Source organism: Schistocerca gregaria, chromosome 6 (genome assembly GCF_023897955.1).
Source record: "Schistocerca gregaria isolate iqSchGreg1 chromosome 6, iqSchGreg1.2, whole genome shotgun sequence".
NCBI lineage: Eukaryota > Metazoa > Arthropoda > Insecta > Orthoptera > Acrididae > Schistocerca > Schistocerca gregaria.
In genome coordinates, this window is record NC_064925.1 from 321,871,241 (window position 1) to 321,893,552 (window position 22,312).

General features: G+C 41.2%; 1 protein-coding gene across 1 annotated transcript; it reads left to right on the forward strand.

Annotated features, from left to right (window-relative positions):
* Nucleotides 1-1,063: 1,063 nt before the first annotated feature.
* On the forward strand, nt 1,064-7,310 carry LOC126279001 (uncharacterized). Its single transcript, XM_049979329.1, has 2 exons — nt 1,064-1,170; nt 6,776-7,310. The coding sequence occupies exons 1-2, from the start codon at nt 1,074-1,076 to the stop codon at nt 6,979-6,981; spliced, it is 303 nt and encodes a 100-aa protein (XP_049835286.1). The 5' UTR covers nt 1,064-1,073; the 3' UTR covers nt 6,982-7,310.
* Nucleotides 7,311-22,312: the final 15,002 nt, after the last annotated feature.

Consider the following 22,312-nt stretch of genomic DNA (forward strand, 5'->3'; position numbering starts at 1 on the left):
ACATCAGGAGTACCCCAAGGAAGTATGATTGGACGGTTGCTGTTTAACATGTATATAAATGACCTAGTAGATAACGTCTGAAGCCCCATAACGCTTTTCGAAGATGATGTGGTTGTCTACAAGAATGTAGCAGAAGACTATGGAGACAGGGTTTAGCAGATGGACCTGAACGTAAATAAATGTAACAGGCTGCGCATGCATAGGAATAGAAATCTACAACTGTACAGTTGCTCTGTTGATGAGAAATTGCTGGAAGCAGTAACTAGCGTAAGATATCTAGGGCCGGCTTAAAGTGGAATGGTCATGTAAAGCAAAAACAGTAGGAAAGCAGATGCAACGTTCGGTTTCATGGAAGAAGCCTAAGGGAATGTAAATCACCACGAAATAAGTGACTTACAAGGCGCTTGTTCGGCCGTTTCCTGAGTATTCCTCGTCATTCTGGGACCCTTACCAGCCAGGACTGATGCAAGAGGTAACCAAGACCCAATGAAGAGCGGTGCCTTTCGCCACTGGAGCGTTACGGAAATGGTGAACAAACCCAATGGAAGATATTACAAGACAGAAGTTCTGCAGCACAGAGAGTTTCACTATCGAAATACCGAGACAGAACGTTCCCCGAAGAGACGGAGAAGATATTACTTCTTCCTAAAAAGTCTGGGGGAATGATCAGAACGATAAAATTCTAGTATTTAGAGATTCTTCCCACTTGCCATTCGGAAATGGGAGATCAGTGATACCACAGTACCCTTCGCCGCACACCGTCAGATGGCTTGCGGAGTATAGATGTACATACATGTGGATTACAACGAAGCTGTTGACGCGATAGTTACGTGACGGAACATCAGTGATGGCGGAAACGTCGCCGCAGGAAATTTTTTAATTCACGGCATGAGGGAAAGTATGCTAATAATCTAGAAATGAGTGGCTTTACTAGTGATAGGTATTATCCGAAAGCAGTCGGGTGGGAGGGGGCAGATAGGTAGCGGCGCTGGCGGCGGCGTCCCTTCCTCACGCTGTATATAAGCCGTGGCGGGGCCGTCAGCCGGCAATCAGTGCTCAGGAAGCGCCCAGACATGCAGCCCCACCGAGCCCTCCTATTGGTCGCCGGCCTCGCCCTGCTGACGCCTCCAGCGGAGGTCTCCGCTGACTACCGGCCAAATCCCAGACCAGGTGAGCCAAACATCGCACTACTCACTATCTCTTTTTAATTGCATTTGAATCTTCTGACTGGTTTGTCAATTTCTTGATCTTCATTAGTTGAAGAAACATGAACTTCAGATTCTGCCTCCGATTCTCCTGAATATAACTAGAAGATAAGTGGAACTGCAGCAAAATGGTTTATCCCTGTCAGTAAAACGCACCCATCCTCGGTACAGCAAGTTGGAGTGCCACTAAAAATAAAATGCATCACTCTTCATTCCTTTCGTTCTCAGTAATTAATGCAATGAGTGATATATGTAGGCTTAAGTGTAACATTGGTAACTTTTAATATCGGGAGTATTGTCCCATCCTTTATTTTAATTGGTTAATTACACATTTTAACAGTAAAAACTTTAAAAAGTCATTTTTTTAAATAAATGCCTGCGTTTTGAGGATTTAAAATTTATTTGGTCAAGTTCCCAGACAAATGCCCATTTATAAATGACCTATCACGGGACATGTGCGCGAGCCACATCACTAACTCTGAATTTTAGTCCCACTCCTAAAGTAATTAGCATATGGAAATAAAACATTGTGAACGGTCCTTTTAAAGTAATACGTACTGCCGCCAAAAGTCAGTGAGAAAAGTCTCATTTGAACACGTGCCGCCTGTAACGTCCGAATGTTGCGTATGGCACGATTGCAGTCACGATATCTGAACAATACGTTACGAGCGGTTCACACTGAGACGAGACGACACGCGACACGATACGCCATGCGACACGCGATACGATGCAGAAGCTACTTGCGTTGATGGAGCGCGTAGATACGCAGTTGAAGCGACTTAACTGGTTCGCACTGCAAGAGCGATACGACATCGGTACTATGTCTGTCATATCGTACGGTGCAGTACGGAGTGCTTATCGCTCCTCGCAACGTGCGATACGTGTCGAGTGAAATTTAGTCACCCGTTGTAACTAAAAATATGTTTTACGTAGATGAAGCAAAACTACATTCGTCTGTGTCGTTAGTTTCTCAGAAAAATATTTACTTTCCACGTAAAAATTAAAAGCCACTGTTTTATGTTTCTCCGGTATGCAGTCTTTCTCATAAGCCGGGACCGGCACAGCTCACACATATAACTTTTTCTTTCATTGTCGTTTGAGCCAGTTTATTTTTTATTTTTTCAGTACCATGTTTGCGGTAGAGGAAGAGAAGTCATAGTCTACTACAGTCCGTTTCACAGTGTTAATTTCATGTTGTCTATTATTTTTCCTCTTTTGTGTCGTGTATTAGCGTACAGCTACTGTGCGACTTGAGGTATATCTTTACGCAGTACGGTATGCATTAAAATCTCTCAGCTTAGTGGTAGAGAAGGACTCAATTTGCTACAGAAGTATTTCTGCGCTCCGGCTGGAAATGTAGTGTGATTTTCATCGAATTATGGCACTTTGTTATCAGTTACGATATAAAATTGGAAAAAATAACTGAATAAAACACGGGTCCGTCATTTTTAAAATTTTAATTTATTCAGCTTCAAAATAAACCATGTGTACCGCCTGAGGAATAGTTTAGGGACCCCTGGTCTAAATAGTCATTGCTTTTGTGATCATGTTAGCTTTGAATAATGTTTTGTATATAGACTGTTGAAGAATGTATGATGTACGTTATTTTCTTGGTATATCCTTCCGATAGACGTGTAGAGGTCGGGAGTGGATGAAGAGTACAGCGGCCAGTGGAACTGGGTTGGCAGTTGTCAAGGAGCCAACAGATGACCACCCTCGACGGGACGGCAGTGGAGTAGTGGATATACTTCTGGTTGCTGGCTGATGTATCACCATGAAACCATTGTTTAACATTAATTTTATTGGCCAGCTAACTATAACAGTCGCGTCGGTGCTTGGAAGAGCCAAAGCCCCATAGCGGTAGGTTGCACTCGGGTGGTGAGGTGGTGCTGAGGAAGGCAAGTGTCCTGCAGTCACAGACAGTGCGCAGTGTCGCTTGGCAGCGTTCGACGGCCCGTGAAGCGAAGAGATCAGTGCGTCTACAACGGCGATGTTTCAAGTAGAGGACAACCCGTGTTGGCTACCACAGAACGGACGCCACTACGAAGCTCAGTGAGGGGCGCGCCGGGGCGCAGGAAATTGCACTGTGGAGCCAGAGTGAGTGGAGACGGTTCACAGCAGCAGTGTCTCCTCACGCAAGCGGAGGGCACGGGCGAAAATACTAAGCAGCTGCACGGCTCCTGGATATGGGAGCCTGCGCTGCAGTCTGGAACCGCGAGACCGCTACCGTCGCAGGTTCGAATCCTGCCTCGGGCATGGATTAGTGTGATGACCTTATATTAGTTAGGTTTAAGTAGTTCTAAGTTCTACGGCACTAATGACCTCAGAAGTTGAGTCCCATAGTGTTCAGAGCCATTTGAACCATTTGGTATAGGAGTCCACCGGCTGAAGTGTGCTAAGTCAGCAATGTCATACTTTGCGCTGATGGAAGACCCGTGACTAGCGGAGGTGAAGCCTGATGGTGGTAGCTCGTTGACTTAGTCGACTCAAAGAGGCCTTTTCTCGAAGGTTGTGCTGCGCGGGATTAGCCGAGTGGTCTAAGGCTCTGCAGTCATGGACTGTGCGTCTGGTCTCGGCGGAGGTTCGAGTCCTCCCTCGGGGTTGGGTGTGTGTGTTTGTCTTTAGGAAAATTTAGGTTAAGTAGTTTGTAAGCTTAGGGACTGATGACCTTAAGCAGTTCAGTCTCATAAGGTTTCACACACATTTGAACATTTTGAAGGTGGTAGCTCTCAGACTGTATACATTTGTCTAGAAATGAGTATCATTTATAGAAGATTAACTCGTCTATGTCAAAGCAACAATTCCAATCACGTAAACCACAACAGAGCCAAGGCTAGGACGCGTACCAGTCAGGTCATCAGTACCACAGTAACTCTGCCTTTCCACTGTGTCTGTGGTATGACGAATGTGGTTTCTCTGCTGGGCCGGGATACGCGATGACTGTCCCGACGCTGTAGACACAGTACTCGTTGGATCAGCAGGTCGCACCTGGTGTAACGGCACCTGGTCGGCCGCTGTCTAATCCACTTTCATGAGCCACTTGCGTTAACGGTGGCACCATCGTTATTTTATTCTGGCTCGCAAAATGAAGCAGCTGTGGCCCAACTCCGTACAATCTATGATACACAATATCCTTGAGTAAATGTTTTGGTTGTCTAACGATTTCTGTCACAAATGAGCTATATAGATATCATTCCTTTAATAAATGTACAGCATACCATAAGGGGCTATCAGGAGTCATTATTTAATTTCAGTAATGCCTCTGTATACGATTCAGCTCGTTTCAAGTTGCTTCATTTTCCTAGGATGGCTTTTTGCGGCTGTGATTTTGAGTGTTTTGGGGCTGTGATTTTGAGTGAAAGGGAGTTACAACAAATGATAGAAACTGAGCACTTGGTTACTTTATCGACCATTCTCATGTTTTCAAGTCTTAAGTAGAATTTTTCAACAGTATTTTACCAACTGTATCCCCTCTCATGCACAGGTTTGGTTGCGCCCTTAGAGACAATGCTTTGGGGACCATACAGTTCAGGTTATTTTTATTTGGTTTTACTGAAAACGTATATTCTCTAGTTGAAGTCCTTTTTCCTTTCTTTGGCTGGATTAATTAGACAAAAGACTATACATCTTACATAATAACAGTGGCCTTCTTCAAGTGATGAATGTGTGCAGATAACTCTGAGATACAATTTAAAAATACGGACGAGGCACCAGGAAGGAATCATCCGAATGCGACGGAAATAGCTAGATGCGATGTATATGTACATGTGCAGGCAATGTAAGAAAAATTTCGTGATTTATTCCAGAGAAAGAGCTTCACAAACTGAGCAAGTCAACAAAGTATTCGTCCTCCTCTGGCCCTTGCGTAAGCAGTTACTCTTGTTGCTGGCATTGATTCATAGAGGTTCTTGGGTGTCCTTCTGAGGAATATCATGCCAAATTATGTCCAGTTGGCGAGTTACATCGTCAAAATACCTAGCTACCTAGCTAGAGAGCCCTGCCCCTAACGCTCCAAATGTTCTCAACTTGGGGGGGGGGGGGGGGGGGAGAAGGGGTGATCGGCGACCTTGCTGACCAAGGTGAGATTTGGTAGGCACGAAGACAAACATCAGAAACTCTCGCCGTGTGCGAGTCAACTTTCTCTAGCTGAAATATAAGCGCAGGATACTTTGCCGTGAAGAATAGCAAAGCGGGAACGTGGAAAATTGCCGACTTACCGCTGTGCTGTAAGGGTGCTGCGAATGAAAACCAAAGGGGGCTTTCTACGAAATGAAATGGTAGCCGTGGTTGTCGGGCCTTATGGCGGGTGACTGCCGGGTTGGTATACCACTGCTGTCCGGTGCATCTCCAGACATAACTACGGCCTAGAATCTCATTGAGTGTTGTAGAATGGGATTCAGTGATGAGTCCCACTTCGAACTGAGCCCCGAAGATGTATCTGTGGGATACCAATCTGGCTGTCGCCCACCATACGCCCCGACATCAAGGTGAGATGGACTGGGGTGCTATTTCATTTCATAGCAGGATTCCTTTGGCTGATATCCACGACACCACTACGGCAAGATAATGAATTCCTGCCCACACACGGCGAGAGTTTTTTCTGCTTGTCTTCACGCTTGTCAAACCCTACCTTGGCAAGCGCGGCCGCTGGATCTCTTCCAGTCGGGCATTAGTCCATTATAGGCAGGGCCCTCCAACCAGCTGGAGGATTTGACGATCTAACGGACCAGTTTACGGAATTTTGCCCGATATCCCTCAAAAGCACATCGAACAACTACGCCAACGACTGTCAAGAAGAATAACTGGTTGCATAAAGGCCAGAGGCAGACCAGCGTGATACTAACTTATTCAATTTGTGAAGCTCGTTCTCTTGAACAAATCTCTTGTAATCATTTGTTGGTCTCCGCATGTAAGGCGATATTCATGCCATTCAGATGATTCCTTCGTGATACGTCATTTTCTTGACTCGGAATGTATGTGCATAATGTCAAAATTACATCATCATACAAACACAAACGTTTGTGGTGTCGGGTACATATCTTGAAGCTGACTTAGCGATAATAAATGTAATGATATCGTCAGCTGGTTGCAAACTAGAAGTTTTGAATAAATGCGAGAAGCTCATACGGTCTGCGCAGAAGCAGACGTAATTAGGATGGGGTATGGAACCTATTACGCCGGCCGCTGTGGGCGAGCGGTTCTAGGCGCTTCAGGCCGGAACCGCGCTGCTGCTACGGTCGCAGGTTCGAATCCTGCCTCGGGCATGGATGTGTGTGATGTCCTTAGGTTAGTTAGGTTTAAGTAGTTACAAATCTAGGGGACTGATGACCTCAGATGTCAAGTCCCATAGTGCTTAGAGCTATTTGAACCATTTGGAACCTATTTCGAAGAAAGTAGTTTTTAACTGTTTTCATATTTGTTTTGGATTTCTTTTTCTAGCATTACGTTTGTATGCTTGACACTAAATAGTTCATGTGTTTCTTGAGTGTATTTAAAAAGGAGAGTACACTGACAACCTCACAATAGCCAACATGACGTGGAGATGGGCTGAGTTGTGTTTTCTGTGGCAGACCCGCTGACGGACTGCTGCGTGCAGGGCGTGCCCGTATGCGCGCGCCTCAGCCGCGAGCTGGGAATCCCCGACTTCGGCTGCGAGGTGCTGTGCAGATCGCAGGGCTTCCCCGGCTCGCTGGGCTGCGACTACTCTGGACCCACGCCCGCCTGCGGCTGCGCCAACCAGCCCGTGGTCGAGTCTCCAGACCCACAGACCGTCTGAAGCAAGAGCCGCAGCAAGAGACCAGCTGTCCGCGATGCGCCACTGCCCTCGTCACCAACGTGCGTGCCAGTAGTAATGGTGCTGCCTGAGACAGTTCACACAACTTTGTGTCGGGTTACGACTAAACACATCGCTCTTTACTGCACTCGTATTATTTAGCCAATAGTTTCACTTATTCGCCGTTAGAGGTATCCAAAGACTTAGAGCCCAATCACCCTTCCTCCCATAGACAAAAATGTGCTTCAAGTTCCAAAGATCCACCATAATTATGTATCACTGTCATACTGCATATCAGTAAATTAAATTAATATTAAAAATAGTAATGATAATGTTTTTGTTTATTATGTTAATTTCTAATTATTACACTACTGGTCATGAACATTGCACTACGATGAATGTGGCATGCACTAAATGTCAAATTGGCATGGCTGGACATGCAAATAATGTTTGTGTTAGTATGACAGTCCAAAGTCGCTTGGTGTAACATTATCCACATGCGCTATATAGAGAAAGATTATGCAGTGAGTTTCTCATTCAGAAGCCATATTATACACAACTCAAAAAAAGTTTTGTTTCACCTCGGTTCCGAGAGTTCCGGAAGCTGTACAGAAATTTGGAATAGAGATCAACATAAACATCATTTCCCTCCTTTTTATTGTTCATGAAAACCACATATTGCATGTTGTACCACCATACAGCGAGACCTTCAGAAGTGGTGCTCCAGACTGCTGTACACACCAGTACCTTTAATACCCAGTAGCATGTCTTCTTGCATTGATGCATACCTGTATTCGTCGTGGCATACTATCCACAAATTCATCAAGACACTGTTGGTCCAGATTGTCCCTCTCTCAACGGCGATGCGACATAGATGCTTCAGAGTGGTTGGTGGGTCATGTCGGCTATAAACAGCCCTTGGAATTTATCCCAGACATATTCTATAGGGTTAATGTCTGGAGAACATGCTGGCCACTCTAGTCGAGTGATGTTATCCCGAAGGAAGTCATTCACAAGATGTGCACCATGGGATGCGAACTGTCGTCCATGAAGACGAATGCCTCGCCAATAAGCTGCCGATGTGGTTGCACTATCGGCTGGAGGATGGTATTCAAGTATTGTACAGCCGTTACGGCGCTTTTCCCTTTCATTGCCACCAGCGGCGTACGTCGGCCCCACATAATGACACCCCATAACAGCAGGGAACCTCCACCTTGCTGCACTTGCTAGACGATGTGTCTAAGACGTTCAGCCGGACCGGGTTGCCTCAAAACACATCCCCGACGATTGTCTGGTTGAAGGCATATGCAACACTCATCGGTGAAGAGAACGTGATGCCAATCCTGAGCATGTTGTTGGACCCATCTGTACCGCACTTCGTAGTGCTGTGGTTGCAAAGATGGACCTCACCATGGACGTCGGGAGTACAATTGCGCATCATGCAGCCTATTGCATACAGTTTGAGTTGTAACAAGACGTCCTTTGGCTGAACGAAAAGCATTATTCATTGGCGTTGCTGTCAGGGTTCCTCCGAACCATAATCCGTAGGTAGTGGTCGCCCACTGCAGCAGTAGCCCTTGGGCGGCCTGAGCGAGGCATGTCATCGGAAGTTCCTGTCTCTCTGTATCTCCTCCATGTCCGAAGAACATCACTTTAGTTCACTCCGAGACGCCTGGACACTTCCCTTGTGGCGGCCGCGGTGGTCTCGCGGTTCTAGGCGCGCAGTCCGGAACCGTGCGACTGCTACGGTCGCAAGTTCGAATCCTGCCTCGGGCATGGATGTGTGTGATGTCCTTAGGTTAGATAGGTTTAAGTAGTTCTACGTTCTAGGGGACTAATGACCACAGCAGTTGAGTCCCATAGTGCTCAGAGCCATTTGAACCATTTGAACTTCCCTTGTGGAGAGCCCTTTCTGACACATAGTAACGATGCGAACGTGATCTAACCGTGGTATTGACCGTCTAGGCATGGTTGAACTACAGACAACACGTGCCGTGTATCTCTTACCAGGTGGAATGACTGGAATTGATCGAATGTCGGACCCACTCCGTCTAATAGGCGCTGCTCATACATGGTTGTTTACATCTTTGTGTGGGTTTAGTGGTATCCCTGAACAGTCAAAGGGACTGTGTCTGTGATATAATACCCACAGTCAACGTCTATTTTCAGGAGTTCTGGGAACTGGGGTGATGCAAAACTCTTTTTGACGTGTGTGTGTGGTTGTTGTGTTGAGCCTCATGTATGAAGCAGAAACACCTATCAGCAAGAGCGGAAAGAAATCCTACAGCAGCAAGTCTGTGGCCTTGCAAGTTTGCTGTTTGTCATTCTGCAACATTGCAACACCCACATCACGTAACCTGCGTCAGGAAATGGGCTCATTTGCAGGAAAACAACTAAGTATGCAGACAGTATAATGACACCTGGATCATCGTGCGCTATCAGTACTGCTGTCATTGGTGTGCCTCACCTCGACACAGTAGCTGGGAGATGAACTGAAAGTGATGCACCAAGCAACAACACTGAATACAGGACTGGCAACACACTGATTTTTCAGTCTAATCCCAGGTCTGCGTGCTGCATCAAAATGGAAGTATTCATGTGTGAAGGCTCCAAAGATCAATGACCGTATTCACCATCGTCCTAAGGACCCAACAGCTGGCGTTAGGGTGTGGGGTACAATTGGGTGCACCATATGATCATCTCTGGTTCACATAGCCGTTAGTATAGTACGCATCTGTTACATTTTAGACAGAAGACCACATGTTGTCCATGCTCTTCTCACGCAACTTGTTTCAGAGGGTGTCAGTCTCGTACCCTGGTCAGCATTTTTTCCATATTTATTGGCGTGACAGTCACATTGTGTAATGCCAGTAGTATATGCAATACTTATTGAGCCCACTTTGTTTACATTGGGCAAGCTTACCAACGTTGCTTACATATGTGACATAGGCACACCCCATTTATCTAACTTTCCAAACTCCGTTTATCTAACTTTTTTAAAACCCATTTATCTGTGCTGACGTCATCATCATCATCCTGTGTCAAGCTGCACACTTCTCCTCTTCCTGCCTTCTGCCTCTCCCCTCTTAATATCCTCTCTTCTCTGGTGAATCACAATGTAATGTTTAAATGAGGATCTAATTCACAGCTTAGTATTTTAGTGGCCATTAAAATGAAAAAGCCAAGTACAATGTAGCCATCTTTAACATGTACAAAAGTATCAAAATACAATGGCGTTGTTGCAGTGTCTTCAGAAAATGGTGTAACTTACACCTGAATAGCATAAATTGGCATCATCTCTCTCTCTCTCTCTCTCTCTCTCTCTCTCTCTCGTAACCACACACACACAAGATAATTTTGTTCTGGTTTAGAAGCATACATTTATACTGCAGTTTTTTCCAGAAGCTTCTTCAGCTGAGCTGAAAGCTATGTTGAAAAGCATTCATTTTCTTCTAAAAAAATTTTTAAAGTGCACCCAACCATTCACAAACACATACACATATTGATGGCAAATACGGTAGCCTCACCAACAAATTTCGTTGTTTTTATGCTTTACTTCTTTTTGTACATATTATTTATGTCGAATACCATACTGTCATACCAGTAAATTCCATCTGTCTCTGTTTTCATCCTCTACTAATGTTTATGCCAAATGCTGTTCTGCCTTATCATTAGTATAGTTCACATCTCTCTCTTTGCTTATGTCAAATACTGTGCTGTCTAATCATCAGGAAACTTCAGTTCTATCTTTGCAATGTCTTACAGAGGGAACGGCAAAAGAAAATCCCAAACAAAAAATACTCTGGCTATAAAATTTGTTATAGAACTGATTATATGCCAAGGAAAGTTTGATGAACACTTGTTTAACTGTGCACATTTACATACACTCTAGCTACAACAAGGAATATTCAGAGTTCAAATTGTACATTGTTTTTATATTATATGTTTTACATTTTTCACACCTCCAATGTTATTTTACATTTTTTCCATACTATAAAAATGTTCTAGTGTTCTTAATGTAACAATTAATCAGCTTGTTGTACTGAAACGGAATCACTTTTTATGCTATCACACACAGTGCAAACATATGAATTTAATATCTATTCTACTTCATCTTCAACACTTTTTGGAACAGCTTTATCATCTTCTATAGGCCTAAACAGTAGGTGGTTACGGTGGTGGTGGTTAGTGTTTAACGTCCCGTCGACAACGAGCTCATTAGAGACGGGTAGGTGGTTACGGTTTGCATAAATATTTAACATATTTCTACCAGATAACCAAACTTTGACACATGTGTCTGCATTTTGTGAACAAAAAGTACGTAGTATCAATAATTTATCCATGATGTAACAATCAACCACATATATTGAAACACCATTACTTCAGTGAAACAAGTATGTTATATCTTAAAGATTTCGTAGTGCATACAGAGAAAATTCTACCTTCGATAGGAAAACCATCTTATATACATAAAAAATGGAAAATGTACACAGTTTGATACATATAACGACAAGAAAAACGACCTGCTAACCTTACCTTGCCTGGAAATATGTGCACGGTCTGAGGTATAACGACAAGAAAAGCGACCTGCTATCCTTACCTTGCCGGGCACTTGTCAAGAAAAATAGAATCATCACCAGTAAGTAGTCATGTAAATATCTGGATATGGCAGTACAGTGTGATAAATGATAAGGTATGTTCATTCTATAAAGGGTTTAATTTTGGAAATATGGTGTTTGCCCTTGGTTTTTCTGGTTCTCAAAGTTTCGATATGTACTACATTGGGGTGAAGAGTGCTGCGAATTCTATATGGACCAGCGTATAGAAGTTCAAATTTGCTGCATCTACTCTTTCCTCTGTTGGATAAATAGTGTGTATGTACTAATATCTTCTGTCCTATGTGAAATTCACGGCGTATACAAACCTGCTTTTATTGTCTTCTGCGGCTCTCTGCGGCACGTTTGATGTTGTTAGAGGGAAATGTCAATTATTTCATGGCGGCGTGGTCGACAAGCTGTAGGAAAAGATACTAATTCTTTAATGTTCAACATTTTTCTCTATAACAGTCGGAGATAGCATAGTACATTCATTTGGTGTGGAGTTCATTACATCCTGAAATGAGAGTATGTTTGTGTCCCAATCAATATGCCTTTTATGAAACTATATTCTACATACATTACCAATTTCTTTCATCAATCGTTCAGAAGGGTTTGAAGAAGCGTGATACCTGTATATACAGATCAGAGAAATGTTTCTAGCTGGTAACATACGTGTCCATATCGCGGATCGAAATTGTGGTCCATTGTCGGACATTAATTTCAATATGTGCCCTAAATGAAATAGAAAATCATATTAACAGACTCTTCCGTTGGTTCTTGGTGGAACAACATTATAATAATAAATGAAAAGCACCAGTTTGCTTTTGTTCTACAATATTACTTTTATTGCTAACCGGTTTTTGGCTTATGAGGCCATCTTCAGACATTTACTGAGTATTATCACCAAAGAAGTTAAATGTTACCAGACAACGCTGGAAGACAAGTAACACATCTAGAGTGAAGTAGAAACATACAGTAAGTAACATCTTTTCAATGAAGTAGTAAAAACTGGACAGTACATAAATATCAATGGAGTTGACCGGAAAACCTTTAGCACAAAATAGGAATAGTATGCCTACATAACAGTTTCTATTAATAAACAGAACTAATAAAACAAGATAAAATTAGTACTAGACAAGGCTGCATCAAGAGGTATGAAACATGGAGAGTGATACATAACAAATTAAAAAAGAAGAGACAGTTGTCGATCTAAATGCAGAATACATAAGGAACTTAAGCAATATCAATAAGATAAACAGAAATTAATAAATGCAGGAAAATTGAGGTGTTTGAGGGAACCTACACATTGTTTCAAAATTTACAGAAAAACAACAACTACAGACCCAGTAATACCTTCTTGCTCACAACACCCCATAGCTCACAAACATGCAGCTTTCCACTCAGTGGTACACCGTCTCATATCATTCCCCATGTCCAGAGGTGATTTTAAAGCAGGGTTAGATACAATAAAATTTATTGCCACAGCAAATGGCTACAATCCATTTCTTATTGACCACATCTTGCACAGGGAACAAAAACGGAAAATTATACCCCTCCTCTATGCCCCACCTACTTCCCCATCCACTGTCTGTAAGAAATGGTGTACACTACCATTTATAGGTCAGGTACCACAGACTGTAGCCAAAGCACTGAAATCCTGGAAGTGTAGGGTTTCCTACTATGTCAGGAACACTACAGCCCAGTGTGTTTTTAATAGCAAAGACAAGATCCAGTTATTAGCCAACAGTGGGGTATACAAAATCACCTGTTCTGATTGTGACAAATTTTACATTGGTCAGTCTGGCAGAGACATATCAACTAGGCTGGCTGAACATGAACGCGGCTGGAGGTTGCAGAATTCGGACTGTTAATTTGCTGAGCATGTACTGAGTGAGGGTCACAACTACCACCCAGTGTCCCATGTACTTCACTTAGCAAACAAAGGCCATAAACGCAACCTGCTGGAAGCCCTGGAAATTAACAAACATCTTGCTCACAGTCCAGATCTCATCCTAAATGACCAGACACAACTGAACGCTTCCCCTCTCCTAAACTTAATATAATCATCTTTGTTGTTCATTACTTCCCACACTCTGTCTTCCTACATATTCCCATTTTCCTGTAGTCATTAATTTGTTTTATTTGTTGCAGTTGTCTTTGTATTCCACATAGGGTGTAGTTTCAATAGTTAAGGGTTTCTTTTTAACTTGTACTTGTATTACCGTCCATGTTTAACTCCTCTTGTAGCTGTCTCATCAAATATCTCTCAAATATTTTACTTTGCTCATTTATTTAATGAAAACTTGTACACAGCCACTGCTTTGATTATAATGTTAATGTTCAAATGCAGTACCATCACATTCTCAAACTGTAGGTTCCCTCAAACACCTCAATTTTCCTGCATTTATTAATTTCTGTTTATCTTATTGATATTGTTTAAGTTCCTTATGTATTCTGTATTTAGATCGACAACTGTCTCTTTTTTTTAATTTGTTGTGTATCACTCTCCATATTTCATACCTCTTGATGCAGCCTTGTCTAGTACTAATTTTATCTTATTTTATTAGTTCTGTTTATTAATAGAAACTGTTATGCAGGCATGCTATTCCTATTTTGTACTAAAGGTTTTCCGGTCAACTCCATTGATATTTATGTACTTTTCAGTTTTTACTACTTCATTGAAAAGATGTTACTTACTGTATGTTTCTACTTCACTCTAGATGTGTTACTTGTCTTCCAATGTTGTCTGCTAACATTTAACTTCTTTGGTGATAATACTCAGTAAATGTCTGAAGATGGCCTTGTAAGCCGAAAACCGGTTAGCAATAAAAGTAATATTGTAGAAAAAAAGCGAAATAGAAAATGTTTTAAAAATGCATTAGGAATAGATTTAGCAGTAGCTTTGGGTAACGGAGTGAAGGTAACAAATTTCGAAGTGAGTTCAACAGCGACAAAGATGTAACAAAAATCTCCGTTAGATCTTGGAATCGGTCCAAAAATATCTACAGCGGCCATTTGTCTCAATTTAATGGGTACAATGGGATGTAACGGAGGAATATGTGAAGTCGTGTCTGATTTAGCTTTCTGACAAATTTATCGATTATGTTTCTCCATGTTGGCAAAATAATAGTTCTGTCTCAGTATAAGAAAACATTTTCTGGCTCTATAATGTGCGTAACTTAAATGAGTATAGCAAATTAATTTGGTAACAAGCTCGTCAGGAATGCATAATAACCAGTTGCTGGTGTCAGGGTGAGAGCGGCGAAACAGAATGTTGTTGCATACAGTATAATTGTTTCTAATTATAACGTTATTCCTATCTTGCCAAAGGTGTTTGTTGCCCTCGCTCTGCTCTTGTGCTATGCCTCCTAATGACGACGAAATGAAATTTTCAAATGCAACTTGTTGAAAATACATGAGGCCAAAATTTGCTTGGCAGAAGTCGTTTGCGATGTCTTGCTGATTATTGCTGAGAGAACGGGATAGTGCGTCTGCTATAATATTTTGTGTACCGGTTAAGTGAAAATTGTAAAATTAAATTCCTGTAAATAAAGCTTCCATATGCTTAACCTGTCACGTATAAATTCAGCAGAAAGTAAAAACTGTATAGCTCTATGATCTGTATAAATGGTAGTATGTGTTCGATAAATAAAATTCCTACATATGGTAAATGTCCATACAACACATAATGTTTCAAGCTCTGTAACAAAATAATTACGTTCAGCAGATGACAGAATGCGACTTGCAAAGGCAATGTTTTTAATTACTGTAGTACCGTCTTCAATTTCCTGAAAAGTGTACGCCTAGAGCGGTGTTAGAACTGTCGTGGGAATGGAAAAATTTCTGGTAGGATCTGGGTGTAATAAAAGTGGTGCGTTCAACGAGGCATCTTTTAGATCAACAAACTCAGACTGTGCTTGGCTATCCCAGGACCAAATAGCGCCTTTACCTGTCAACTGGTATAATCTAGGGGAGTCTAAAGCAGAGTAATGAATAAATTTACGGAAAAAGTTAATTAATCCCAGAAAGCTGAGTAGCTGTTTCTTGGTCGTTGGAACAGTAATGTCACGTAAAGCTTGAAGTTTTTCCGGGTCAGGCTCAATGCCTTCTGCTGAAATTACATGCCCAAGAAATTATATGGAAGTTTTGCGAAAGTGGGATTTGCTAAGATTAACTGTGAGTCCTTATGCACGAAAAGTTTACAGCAGTTGTTCAAGAATCAAATTACGTTCATACTAGTTAGTTTCTGCGATAAGGATGTCGTCTACATAGGTCGTGATTCCGTCTTTAAGTTCTGTCGGAAGTATAGTATTGAAACCACGAATAAACGCTGTTGAAGAAATTTTTAGACCGAACAGTAATTTGCGAAATTGATAACAATCACCAACACAGAGAAATGCTGTGTTCTTTCTGCATTTCGGATAGAACTGAATTTGCCAAAATCCCGATTTTAAATCTAATGTGGAATAAATGCCGGCCATAGTGGTCGTGCGGTTCTAGGCGCTACAGTCTGGAACCGAGCGACCGCTACGGTCGTAGGTTCGAATCCTGCCTCGGGCATGGATGTGTGTGATGTCCTTAGGTTGGTTAGGTTGAAGTAGTTTTAAGTTCTAGGGGACTGATGACCGCAGAAGTTAAGTCCCATAGTACTCAGAGCTATTTGAACCATTTTTTGGAATAAATAGCAGTACCATGAAATTTCTGTAGAAGTTCTTCTTGTGTCTGTGGGCGATCTGTTTCATTAATAATAATGTCGTTGACATGACGCGAATCAAGTACGAGGCGAAGTCAGCCGTCCTTTTTCTTAACAATATGGAGCGGGTTTCTGTACGGACTAACTGCCGGTTCAATAATACCTTGGTCAAGCATAGCTTGCAATTCTTTCTTCACTTATTCTCTGTAGATATGTGGAATGGAATAATGTTTGGCTTTAAATGTGTAATTCTGTTTATCTTGAAATTCATACATAAAACCGGACATAGTACCACGGATGTTGTGAAAAACTGGAACCTGCTGTAAAAGAATATTGCGTAGCTGAGAACGTTCGTCATCTCTATTTGCACTGCTCTGTTTTACTTTCTCAGAAATCATATGCATAATGTCATAGTCGGCTTCGTCATGTGTATTGTAGTTGTGTACATAAATATCTGTGAACAATGTGAAATGACAGTCTGTGTTACGCGATGTAGAAATGACCTCTGTCCGATTAACTGCCTGTTCTTCTGCTGATTAAGTGTGCTGAAATTGTAATGTCAGTTGTAATTTTTTATCCTTTAACATTACATAGGAACTTCGAAAGTCAATAATTGCGTCGTGTTGTACCCAAAAATTGGTACCTAAAATAACGTCTGTTGTTAATAAGGGAACAATCCAAAAATTTGTGTAGAATGTATGACCTGCAATACAAAATGATAAGTGTGTCTGTAATTTTACATCTACTCCTTTAGCAGATGCTGCTCCTTTTACTTTAGTTTTGCCTAATGGTAACGTAGGATAGGTGTTCTCTTTTTTACATTCCTCTGAAGTTCCTTCATTTATAACTAACATAGATGATCAACAATCGATTACTGCTGAAAATGTGGATGATCCAATCTTTACTTCAATAACAGCGTGGGAAATGGCTTTTTGTATGACTGATTTTTCATGTAAAAGTGTGTCTCGGATGTTGTCAACATTTTCGGAAACAAGATTCTGTGTAACAAATGTATTGCTTACGTTGCTGAAAGATGCAACCTGTACTGTATTTAGTCAAATTCTTTCTGATGTGCTGTTATTTGCCGAAGGAAGTTGTGACGTTTCAATTATCTGTACTGTTCTGTTCCTTCGTCCTCACGTATTAGGTTGGGGATGGTATCGACTGTCTGGTTCATTCATGATAATCTGTGGTTGTGGATGATTCTACTGCTGAAAAACCTGGTGTTATCATATGTACGCTGAAAACTGTGCTCATTACTTTTACGCCTGTCATGATAGTCATTACTACAAGGCGCGTTTCGATAGGATGGTTCAAATGGCTCTCAGCGCTATGGGACTTAACATTTGAGGTCATCAGACCCCTAGAACTTACAACTATTTAAATCCAACTGACCTAAGGACATCACACACATCCATGCCCGAGGCAGGATTAGAACCTGGAACTATAGCAATTACGCGGTTCCGGACTGAAGTGTCTAGAACCACTCGGCCACCGCGGCCGGCTTGCGATAGGAGTTGGAATGATGTGTCTTCTGTACGTAGTGATTTCCTTGTTGCTGTGCGTTACTATTTGGCGGTGCCGACGCTACACGTGTAGGCCGTGTAGGCGGCGAGACATTAAAGCTTGGTTGACCTTGAACATTTCATTGTTGGTTAGGTATGCTAACCACCTGGTTTTGTTGTTGTTGTGGGGAAAAGCCTCTATTGTTACCAAAATGTGTTTGCTCTTGATGATAATTTTGACGATACTGACAATTAAAATTTTGTCTCGTGTTAAAGTTCATGTGTTTGTCGTTCCTGAAGCGTCTATCACCTTTGCTATTAAAATAGCGTGGCTGATCGTAAATACTGTATGCTTGTTGTCCTTGTTGAGAAAAATTTTTGTTTGTGAAGGAATAATCTGATTGATGAACATCCAAAAGTTGTAGCAGATCTCTAAATGCCGAAATATTTTCTTTTTGCTGTCCTGTTAAAAGTGACACCCTTGACGATCGTCGTAATTTTGAAATACATAACTGGATTAGTGCTGACTCACTGTATGACTCACATAAATATTGAAATATTTGTTTTGCTGTACCATGTGTTCAAAAAATTGCATGACAGTGGAAAAATTTGAGTTCTCTTAATTCGGTAAGCTAATTAACTGGTTCTTGATTCCGCTTGTTCGTCTTCAACCAATAAGCTGACAGAAAAGCATTCTGAAATTCTTCTACCGAGTAGCACTGTCTCGCGATCGGGGCCGGTTCGCCTTCCAAAAAACTGCAAATAAATTCAAGTTTGTATGTTACGGGCCAAGTTGGTGTAAAAGCAAAACTAAATTGTTGTATCCAATGCAAGGGGTGAACCTGTGTTCTGTTATTCTTAAACACCTTAAATTTCCTAACGGATAGAAAGTGCTTGTAATCAAAATTATCGGCTCTGAATGTCTGAGACGGTTCAGGGTTGTATGAGAATCTGTTTGTCTGTGTCTGTTCGAAATCTTAGCTCACGTACTCTCTGTAAATTACCTAAGTTATACTGGCTGTGTGAGTGTGACACATGTTCAGAATGTTTCGTATGATGTGATGTGTTAGAGGCTGAAACATTTTTTATTTCTGCCACTTCTTGCTGTAAAGATGACAATTTTCTACGTAATGTATTATTGGACGTACCTATCTCATCTGCTGTATATTTTGGAATTCGGGTGTTTGATTGAACGAGACTGGTGACATATCGTCCGATTTGGTGTCATTGTTATTTTCAATAAGATCAATACGACTAGCCAATTCATCAAATTTTTCAGTCAGTGCTTTTACCTGATCGTCATTTTTAGTGTCACAGGCATTAATTTGTTTTTGCATTTTACGTGTGGTTATGATTTCTTAACGTCTGCTTTAATGGCATCGGGATCATGTATTAATTCCAATTGTTCAAATCTGCTGGTCACTATCTGAAAGTTGTATTTGTTTTACAAAATCTGAATATTTTGTCTGTTTTTGTATTTAGAACGGAGATTTCACCATGCAGTTCAGTGTTCAACTGTTTGATAGTATTGATTTCGTCTGATGCTGTAGCAATGTTGGTGTCTACGTATGTTTTTGCTTTCGTAAACAACACGCTTGTCCTCTTGTTTCTGTGCAGTAATTGTTTCTATGACTTGTTTCTTTACTTTGTTCTCTTACTGTATGAATTTACGGCAACGCATTTCACTGTTTTGTAGGTGGTGATTAAAACGTTCGCCAAGTTGACTGTTCTGTTGTTCAAACGTCTTGTCGACTTTCGCATCCAGAATGCATTAAGCTCTGCTGACATTAATTTAAAATCGTCGCGTAACTGTGTTGCGTTTTCTGAACATTGTTTAGCAACGGCACTGATTTCGTCACTAAGTAATTTTGTTGTAGTTGCATGTGTATCATATATTTCTTGCGCAACGGATCTAATTCCTTCACAACTATTCCTAGCAAAAGCCTTAATTTCCTCACGTAACTGTTCTTTGATATCATGACATTGCAGGGAAACGGCTGTAATCTGTTCACTAAGTTGTTTGTAATTGTTGTCGTGTTTTTCATTAAGTTGTAGCAATAATGCCATAACTTGATCGATGCCAAAATTAGCGTCTCTATTCCCTGTGCTGAGTGATGTACCTGCATTTGTCACGTTTTTTGTAACCACTTGGTCGTTGTCTGATTCATGAAAAGGTTTGCTAATTGGATGTGTACTGTTGGTCACTACATCGGAATCAAACAAATCTGACATATTCTGAGTACATTGTTCATCTTCGTTAGAAACATTTGTCTGTTCACTGCGTAAATTTGGCAAATCAGGTGTGTCAAACTGGGCAGCATTCAATGTAGCAGAACGTGCCGCGTCATCAATTGTCATTAAATTTACTGTGGACATAAATGAATTTGTTTGCTCATAATTTAGATTAGAATCATTACTGGTGGTCGGCACACACTGATTATCTTTAATTGGAGGATTATCATTATGACACTGAGTGTCGCTAGTGTTATCACACCAATTATTCAAGTCACCTTTTCACTCATAACGCATCGTGATGTACTTTTGGCAGTTTTTCGTGTCATTTTCACAAATCAAAGGGAGGCACAAAATCAAACAAAGAAAAAGCAAAAATGGAACAAATACAATAACAACAAAGAACAATAAATTGCTGGTGATCTGTGAAAGAAGGAGTGACAAATTAGTAAATGCGTTGCGCCAGATGCAAACTATATTTAACATTAGGTAAATAAGAAGAGATATTTAACTGACTACTTCTCAGAAATTCATAAGAAAAAAATACGAACCTGGCTGGCTGTCGCCAAGTGTAACCTCCCAACAGATAAATTCCGCAACCTCCCAATGAAAATGTGACTCATACACAACCTTTCAAAAGAAATCTTGTAATGTAACCATTCATTAATTAACTAACAGTGAATCTAAACTGGTAAATCTGGACGTCGGCAGTGCTGCGTCATGGCCCTCAAAAATCATTCTCAAGAAACTGAAGATTCTTACCTCAATAATGTCGCCAGATAACGCGCATACATCTGCTCCTATAAGAAATTTTTTCTGATACAGCCCAGTGCAATGCTGGCTACTAGATTTTGTTATGTATGAGGAACAACTGACTTTCTTTACGATAATCGGCATGACTACGGATAGGAGAAATTAGTAAAAACTTTAAATTCAGATGAATGACTGTCAAAAGGTATGTTTATAAGAAACATTATTATTGAAAGATTTTTGGAAACATTTACATGAGACTTTGATATAACAACAGTTAAAAAATTAATTGTTGCAATTAACATATGCGCACGGCAATAAAGAACGATAATATTTTGCTTTTACTTTATACTGCATCGCTGAGGCACAGCCATCGTTCTCCACGGCCGGCCTTGGTAATTCCATATAGGACATACGCTCTCTGTGAACTACATAACTCGACAACTGCTCTCTACGAGCAACCTGACCCAACCGCCCGACTTCGAGCTACTGCTACTACTTATGCCGACACTGCTCTCTGGTCTGCGATTCTATTGTAGCTTACATATCGCAGGCAGCTCGTGAGCAATCCATCGAAGTTACATCTCCTCGAGTGCGCTAGCAATAAATTCCTTAGTCATGGACCTCTTACACACTTTTTACGCACAACTATTCCGTATCGACTGTAATACAAAATTACAACATTCACACACTGGCATGCGAGAGTCATTTGTATACTGAGAAAGACTTCTCAGTGAAAAAGCAGTGCAGAAAGCTACTAACACTGACTTAAATAAAAAATTGCCCATTTCATTTATTTCTGAGAATTAAGTATCGATTGAATAACCAAATTATTGGTTATGTGCACAATATGGTAACTGTTACACTAACGAAAGGCTCTGTGTGTTACACGGAAAATGACGTAATTCTTTGGCAGAACGGCAGTTGGGAAGCGAGAAGTGGACGTTCCAGATTCTGTATCCCCCTCAGTATGATACTTGGCTCCACAGAGGATTTCAGAAAGACTCTTCCATCCTTTGCGATGAAGTACTGATTTGCTTGCAGACATGCCAGTAATAGTATTATCTCGAGTAACACAGAGACCAAGTTGGAAATTGTGCTGAGAAAAATGTATTCGGAAATGCCAGAAATATGACTGCCTGAGAATGAGAAAATATCGTTATGGAACATCTTAAGAAATGAGCTAAGCCTGACTGTTATTACTCATTAGGATGTAATTGAATGTATAGGATCAGAAATTAGTACGTGGACTTGGCAAGTTAAATTCAATTCAGCACTCGAAACAGCAAGATACGTAATTATAGCTTTCCAGTCAAACTAGAATTCGACTTCAGACAATTTCAAATATATTCACATAGGTACAAAACGTGGGTTGAGATACTTTCAACTATCTAGTTTTCCAGTTCACCCACCTCTGACATCACATGTATGCAGCTATAAGGGTGGATTAGGGGCGGGATGGTGACTACAAGTATGTAGCGTGGAAAGATAGGTGATCTTGAAAAGAAGTTGAAACTCTGTAGTTGAAGGCATCGCAACCCTCGTATACAACCTAT

Coding starts and splice junctions, on each gene's coding strand:
- LOC126279001 (XM_049979329.1), top strand. CDS start 1,074: ATGCAGCCCCACCGAGCCCTCCTATTGGTCGCCGGCCTCGCCCTGCTG. Junction 1,171..6,775: donor CCGGCCAAATCCCAGACCAG/GTGAGCCAAACA, acceptor TTTCTGTGGCAG/ACCCGCTGACGGACTGCTGC.